General features: G+C 45.7%; 1 protein-coding gene across 4 annotated transcripts in view; it reads left to right on the forward strand.

Annotated features, from left to right (window-relative positions):
• LOC119382472 (uncharacterized) overlaps positions 1 to 5,150 on the forward strand; it is a 161,251-nt gene extending 156,101 nt beyond the window's left edge. For all 4 annotated transcript variants that reach the window (XM_049412210.1, XM_049412209.1, XM_037650181.2 and 1 more), the window contains exons 8-9: positions 425 to 716; positions 4,115 to 5,150. In XM_049412210.1, coding sequence (XP_049268167.1) covers positions 425 to 714 — 290 coding nt within the window. In that variant the 3' untranslated portion in view covers positions 715 to 716; positions 4,115 to 5,150. The remainder of the gene's footprint in view (positions 1 to 424; positions 717 to 4,114) is intronic.
• The last annotated feature ends 2,662 nt before the right edge of the window (positions 5,151 to 7,812 follow it).

Below are 7,812 nucleotides of genomic sequence, written 5' to 3' on the forward strand. Positions count from 1 at the left end.
CTGTTCTTGCGGACCGAGCCGTCGTGGGTTCGATGCGCGTTGACGGAACATTTTATCTTTGCCATCTGATGGTGTACATTTTTTCAACGTCATTTCCGTGACGGAAATACGTCACTGAAGTCTTGGTGGACCTCGGCATAAGACACTTTCGTGTTAAAAATGTTTATCGCATATTCTGGGCATAAATCGCAAATCAGGACATAAATTTCTGCTGTGTACGCTCTGTTATCGTTATTCGAGATAACTCTGGAAGATATATACACTGTCACCTCGAAATTCATAACATTGCAACTTTTTAGCCGAACCTGATGATCGACCGTATGCGTTTCACATCTGTTTGACAAGACTAGTTTCCGTGAATTTCTTTGTGATCTCAAACTTTGATGACCCGTAGGACATTTTGTTGCCACCTTGGTTCTCGCAGCACTGAGCTCCTGCCGGCTGACTCCGATCAAAGAGGAGAGCCAAGCTCGGTCCAATGCACCCGGAGACACGCTGCATCAGAGCCTGGGCGCCACAGGCAGCGGCGAGAACCTGTCGCACGTGTACCTGGTGTCTCCGAGGCCCAGCCCCATCGAGAAAGAAGACGATGACGATGACGACGACGAGGAAGCCGAGGAAGACGCACAGCAGGACGCCGTCGAGCGCCAGCAACGAGGACCGCTGCCTGTCGCGGAGGTGGTCAGCGAGAGCGTGTACAAGTGGACCATCTGACGGTAGGCGTCAGATGCTTCGGATGAATGTTCATGAGTACGCAACGTGCTCTGCGATGCACAACGCCGAGGATACTATAGTCGATTGCAACCGACGAATAAATACAAGCTCCGCCCACAATACCTTGGTGCTCTTGTCAAGCACCTATGAAAGGGAGTCGTGCAAGCTGGTTTCCTTTCGAGCCATAAATGCTTTTTCTGTGCTCACGTAAATGCCACGCATATCGCAAACTCAAGGCTCGTCGTTTCTACCTAAAATATGACCTTTGGCTAAACAGCGATGTCAAGATCTCTCATGAGAGAGAAATAACTTTATTGGTTACAGCGGTTTGGGGAACAGGTCCCCGCCTAAACGGCGGCCAGTAGCCCTTGGGTCCTGGCGGCATTTTCGGCCAGCTGGACGGCCCAGAGTTGCTCTTCCGGATCCGATCTTAGCAGTACGTAAGGCTTCCCACTGCTCATCATTATTTATAATGTGACCCTGAAGGGACGCCTGAGGGCAAGCCCACAGAATGTGTCGCAGATTCGCCCGTTGCCTGCATAGCCGGCATTTGCCATCGTATTGATCGAGGTAATAACGACTGTAGGCCACCGGATTCGGGTAAGTGTTGGTTTAAAGAAGGCGCCAGACCACCGTCTGTGTCTTATTGAGTCTCGGGTGGGCAGAAATTTGCCAGGACTGACCTAGTTTTTCATGTTGTCTATGCGAAGTATCTCTGGGTGGTATGGCAGCGGGTTTATTCGTAGGTTCTAAGCGATTATAATCTTTCTTTAATGCACTAAGCATCAATTTAACGATTCGCTCATTGGCCAGCTTAACAGAGATCTGCACGCTAGGTTTTTGATCACGCAGTCATAACAGCGCAGAGCAAGACAGTGCCGAAACTGTCAATCGCAAAATTGAGCTTTATTAGACGAACTTCTGTCTAGAAAAATAAAATTAAATTACCCTACGAGATTATTCACGTTCCGAGTCACGAGGTCATTACGAGGCGCAATGCAGTGGAGGTCTGGGGACCACTTACGGAGATGTGCTAACAGCCATTTATGATACTTTGCCAAAGACATTTTATGACATTACGGCGCGCGCGCGCGTGTGTGTGTGTGTGTGTGTGTGTGTGTGTGTGTGTGTGTGTGTGTGTGTGTGTGTGTGTGTGTGTGTGTGTGTGTGTGTGTGTGTGTGTGTGTGTGTGTGTGTGTGTGTGTGTGTGTGTGTGTGTGTGTGTGTGTGTGTGTGTGTGTGTGTGTGTTACACGGCACTACGCATACTACACGGCATACTCACACGGCATCACGCTATATTATGGCGTATATGTCAGTAAAAGCATAACTTTTCTTTATAACGCGTCTCTATCGTACAAACTGTAACAAATGTTTTCCGTGCCACTTTTGCTATCCTTGGTCCACGAAGTTTTGATTACGAGCTGACATCCTCCCGCCTATTTAACATGCATATCGCCCCAGCGTCGACCCATGCTGCGTCAATGCATTACGACGGCGGCAATTCGCGAGACCGGCGGCAGTACGCGCAGGAGCCCAAACCATCTCCAGTGCAAACGCCTTCTGCTACGTTGTTCCTTTAAGGACGATGCACGGCCAATTACAGTGACTGAGCTGGTCCCCTGAAAGGAATAAAAAGAAAAACAAAAACAAAAGTGGTATACAGAAAATTGCGGGAGTAACTAAGATAGCGGTATACCAGGGGCGTAGCCAGAAATTTTTTTCGGGGGGGGGGGGGGGGTTCAACCATACTTTATGTATGTTCGTGCGTGCGTTTGTATGTGTGCGTGCATATATACGCAAGCAAAACTGAAAAATTTCGGGGGGGGTTTGAACCCCCCAACCCCCCCCCCCCCTTGGCTACGCCCCTGCGGTATACCGACTCAATTTCTTTGTTTATTTCGCATTTCTGCAAACATGCAAATGCGCCAGGAAAATAGAAATTAAAAATAAAATCTCCATGGCTTCTTCGCGCATTTCTGCCAACTATATTCTCTCGCGATGTACTTAGAAAATGTGTGCTTATTGTTGTCTCTTCTTTTTTTTTTTTTATTTCCTGCAGCAGCTATAGTTATTTCGATATCCTGTGCGATATTCTTGTTCGCTTTAAGATCTTCTGGATTGCTTAAAGGGCAGTTGAAGTGATTCTAACAATTCGGTAAAACTTCGTGGTTAACAAGGAGCGACATTATGGTCGACGATGTCGCAATGCTTTTTCGCGTATGTTTCAGCAGGAGCTTTACAATACGCTAAAGAAAGTTTGTCTTGCTCCGCCCACGCAAGCGCGTTGAAAGCGTGGGCGTGGAAACGTACGTCATCTTCGGTTACTTTGATGGAGCCGCGCTACACTCCGACTGAAGGTTCCCTGCCGCTCACTGATCCGAACTGCGAGAGCGCTGTTTATATACCGGACGCCTAAGTAGGTGTAGAGAAACTGAAAGTTCTGCAGCTGGATTACAACATCTGTCGTGACGACAAACAGCCTAGCGTAACGGGAACAAGCGTTTTTCGCATCTTCAACTATAGCCTCCGTGACAAGCTCCGGCTGGGCCCGTTGCCGGAGCTAATTGCGGAGGCCACGCGTCAACACTGCTGCGATTACAGATGACGCGACATACCGAAGATGACGTCACCACGTTCGCTCAGAATGTCAAGAAGCCCTGCGGCTGCCGCTGTTGCTTTTTCAAAAAAAAAAAAGCGATTTGCGTTCACTTTTACGAACTGTCAAATTGGTTTTCGAATTCAACAGGGATCAAGCTATCATTACACACTCCAAAGTAACTTTTTTTAAGTGCTTCAGCTTCCCTTTAAAGGGGCCATGACACGGCCACCCCAAGAATTTGGGGTTTTCAGCGAATAAATAGAAGTAAAAGGTCTCTTGTGCCTATACATATAGGAAAAATATACTGTAAAAGAATATTTCAGTGCAAAATAAGCCCGAGGAGTCACAGGCTATAAACCCCGTCCACCGCCGGCGACCGCCATTTTGCCATGGCGTGTGTGGCGTCATGTGCTTCATAGAGCGGAGCGGTCGGCTTCTATCAAAGTTTCAGCCGTGCAAATCTTCCAATTTTAATTCTTAATGTCAAGCTGAACAAATTTGAAATAGCTCGATTGGACCTGCAGCTGAGCACGGCACAGAATCGTTCGCCGGAATGCAGACGCTTGTTACGTCACGGCTTGCTAGAGCGCAGTGTGGCCTGACTCTCAGATCGCTCGTGTGTTTATAAAGATGTTCAATTATGATTGAAGTGCTCGACCAAATGCGCTTAAATTTCGTCAGCTTCTTTGTAAACGCGCAAGGAATAACCCACATAACACAGATTATATTCGAAATTTGCGTGACATGACCCTATGTTAAGTGTTATTATGGGTCATTCTCACATTTTTACTCTTCACAGGCTGTTCCGGTGCTAGACGCATTGCCCCGAATCGAGAAGCAGCTATTGGATCAGTGGCAGCCGTCTTGCAGCCCCCCCCCCCTTTCAAAAAAAACAAGAAAAAAAACAATCAACACTGGAAGCAAATGTCAAGAAGGAATGTCAAATGCAAAGCAAGAAGACAGCCACGCCGTGCCTTACATGATTATTCGAAAGACAGGGTCTGATAACCCTGCCGACGAAATCCTGCCGAAGACTGCATGTCATATCCTGCGGCCAGCATGCGCAGGAAATAGTGATGGGATCACCCGCTTTAGTTAATAGCACGCGGCTTCGGAGCATTGTTGTTTATTGTTGTACTTTGGACCATGTAAGAGTTTAAAACAGAGGTCCTCTTTCATGCGAGCTCTGAAGTTGTGCTTCAGTGTCCGACCAACTTCCATTACTGCATATCGGAAGCAAGGCGAGCGGTATAAGGTGTCCTAAGAGGAATTACCTGACTTAATTTTATCGTGCATGTCTTTCAAAGGTAACGCGAAAACTCTCAAATGCATTTTTTTTTGTTGGCCAGCCTGCGGCATCTTCGCATTGACATTTGGAAGCCCCAGGGGTTGTATGACTGAGGATCTCTGATCGTGAAAGTTAGCATCATAGGTCACATTGACTGTTCTCGTTCTTTTCGCCTCGAGTTGCCGCAAAGAATGAATGTTGTGTGTGAACGAATTGGGCGAATTACTTACCTACAGCTGCGTAAAGAAACCACTGTCTCTTGTTGTCCTACTAGTACTGTGCTATAGATGCAATATGCGCTGGCACCGGTTCTTCGTACATAGCCTATGAACATGCCAAGAGCCAACAAGGTTAACTACCACGAACATTGTGCTTTGTCTCCAGTGACAGCCCTGTGTTGCTGCTTCACGTGTAAATAAACGATCCATCGGTGATTCACGTTCGTTGTACGGTAGACAGCTTTAGTGTCATGGACACATTGCCGTATTGTATTGTGTAACCTCCAATCAAGACGAGCAACAATAAAGTGAATGACGTTGCCCTTTCATTTCTGACATTTGTTTTAACAGCGAATCTGTTTAAGCTATCGCTAACTTGTGCTCCGTCGTCAAAAGCTCCGCAGGCGGGTATGCGTCACATCAATTGGGCAAGCCCCACTACAGAGTACGGCAGGTGCGAGCGTTAAACGAAATCTCTGCTCGACGAAGTGGAGCACGTGAAACACGTGAAAGAGAGAGAGAGAGAAAATAGAGAGATAGAATGATATAAAAAGAGAGAGACAAAGAAAACGATAGAAAGAAAGAGAAAAATAGAGAGAAATAAAGGGAATTAGACATATGATATAAAGACAGTGAAATACATAAATAGAGAGAGAGAAAAAGATAGAAAAAAACACACACGAAAAAGATATAGAAAAAAAGAGAGAGCGAGGCACAGAGAAATAAAGAGAAACAAAGAAGAAGAAAGACATAGAAAAAGAGAAAGATATAGAAATAAACAGACAAGAAAAAGGGAAACAGAGCAAGACGGAAAAAGAAAGAATGAAGCAGAGATAGAGAGCTAGAGAAAGGGAAGAAAGAGAAATAAACATAGAAGGAGCGAGAAAGAGAGAGAAATAGATAAAGAAAGAAATAGAAAGAAATGGCGACAGGGTCTAAGCTGGGAGGGATGAAGTAAGCCCCGCACTTCATTTTGCTTTCGTAAGCATACAACTGTACAGACACGACATACCTGAGCCAGATAAAACAACGAAATGTCATAAACCACTCGAGTAAGCTAAAATACCCGCGGTTTTACTTAGCCAAAACGACTTGCCAGAGCTTAACTTCTTATTGCATTGGTATTGCCACTTCGCATACGGAAACAATAAAAAAGAAAGTGAGCAACAACGAAAACATCCGAAAACTTGCATGGTACCTCGTACGAGAATCGACTGAATGCTGAGCAGCGTTTTTATTAGGAAGACTTGCACCATCGCCAGATTGGCGGCGAGGCCTCGTAATTAATCGCCCAATGAGAGCACACAGGCCGCCCGGATGTTTAATTACGCACGTGGTTTGGCTGACTTCGCTCCTTTTCGACGCAGTGATTTCTGGCCCCCTAGAGTTTCTCCTTCCGATTAAGATCGGTTCTCCGCAGACACGCTTGCCTATTCTCTCTCACGCTGTTATCTATAATGGCGTGACCTTGAGCGCACAGAATATAAAACTAAATAACGCGGTGTCACTAAGGCTTCCTTGCCAATACAGTGCCTTGTTTTAATGGAATGATCAGAGTTGCTCCTTTCCGGTCTAGCTGGAGGTGCAAAGGAAGGAAGGTCCTCTCCTGCACTGGGAGAGATTAAGGGGTGAAAGGATATGGGGAGATAGAAAGAAGCGCTGAGCACACGTAAAATCCGCGTCAACTTAAACAACGGCCGCTGCGTTCCATGCACGTTGAAAAGTTATGCATCTATCGAAGCACCGAGTGACAACGTCTAGTTTTCATCGTGTGAGTTTAATACGCTTTATTGTACGTCGCCGTACTCCAGTCAGCAATCGTAGCGCAGCCAATTCTCCAATTTCTCTGTGCAACGTTAAGCTGTCTGAGAGCTTTAAAGCCGGCCAGGCTCCACTGTCGTTTATGACTACGATGCTATTCCGTATAAATTCGCACCAACCCAACCAAAGGCAGCAACCAATAGTCAGGCGGATTTCACGATGGGCTAAATAAATACGCTACTTATTAATATACAATACTACATAAGTGCTAGATAACCAGACATGTATTTGCTTAACTGTCGCCTGAGCAGCAAGAAACATATCTACATAAATGGATAAGCGAAGAACCGTAGCCGCGGCCCTGAGTATAGGGCGTCGTCTCAGCTATCGGAAGTAGGCGGTTTGAATCATCCGGCTGGACACTACTGGTTAAAAGGCGTCCCCCTACCCGGCGCCTGGTTGTGTACAGGGTGTGTGAACACCTGGGAGCTTCAAATTTTGCCATATCCTATGGCTCAGCTACTTTCAAATCATACATGTAAGAACCAAGTAACCGCTGACAATAATAGCGAAATATTGGAGGGAAGCTACAATATCTGTGCCGGTCTTCCTCCCTCCGCGAATGCTGGCCGCTAAGCTCTTGCCAATTGTAGAGCAGCTAGGACTAATAATTTACCTCCGATCAGAAATGCGGGCACTCGGTATGTGAACATCCTTGGTCAATACCCCGGTATGCTAACGCCTGTAGACACCCAAATAGAAGGCATGCCAAGTGGAAAGAGGTGAGGAAGTCGCCTCCACAAAGTTGTAACAAAGAGAGAAGCGAAGGAACAAAAAGTGGTTAACTAAAAAACGTCCTCTATCTTTGGTCTTCTGCGATTTTTGAAATTTTCGTCCAAATTTATTAAAATTGATTGCGACTGCATTTCTCACCAAACAGGTAAGTCTTTTATTTTTCTTTTGTCGATTTTTGTAAGTTTCGTCCAAATTGAATGAAATTGATTGCGGCGGTATTTCTCGCCAGAAAGGTAAGCCTATATATATATATATATATATAGCCTTTCGAAATATTCTATTGCTTTATTTGCGAAAGTTCCCTCCAATTTTAATAAAATTTTATTGCGTCTGCATTTTTTTACCAAAAAGGTAAGCCTATACACGATTTTATTTTTGATTCCTGGTCGCCGCCATCTTGGGCTGATAAGCGATTGTTTTGCCGGTTTTCTACGT

The sequence above is a fragment of the Rhipicephalus sanguineus genome, chromosome 2 (assembly GCF_013339695.2).
Source record: "Rhipicephalus sanguineus isolate Rsan-2018 chromosome 2, BIME_Rsan_1.4, whole genome shotgun sequence".
Lineage (NCBI taxonomy): Eukaryota > Metazoa > Arthropoda > Arachnida > Ixodida > Ixodidae > Rhipicephalus > Rhipicephalus sanguineus.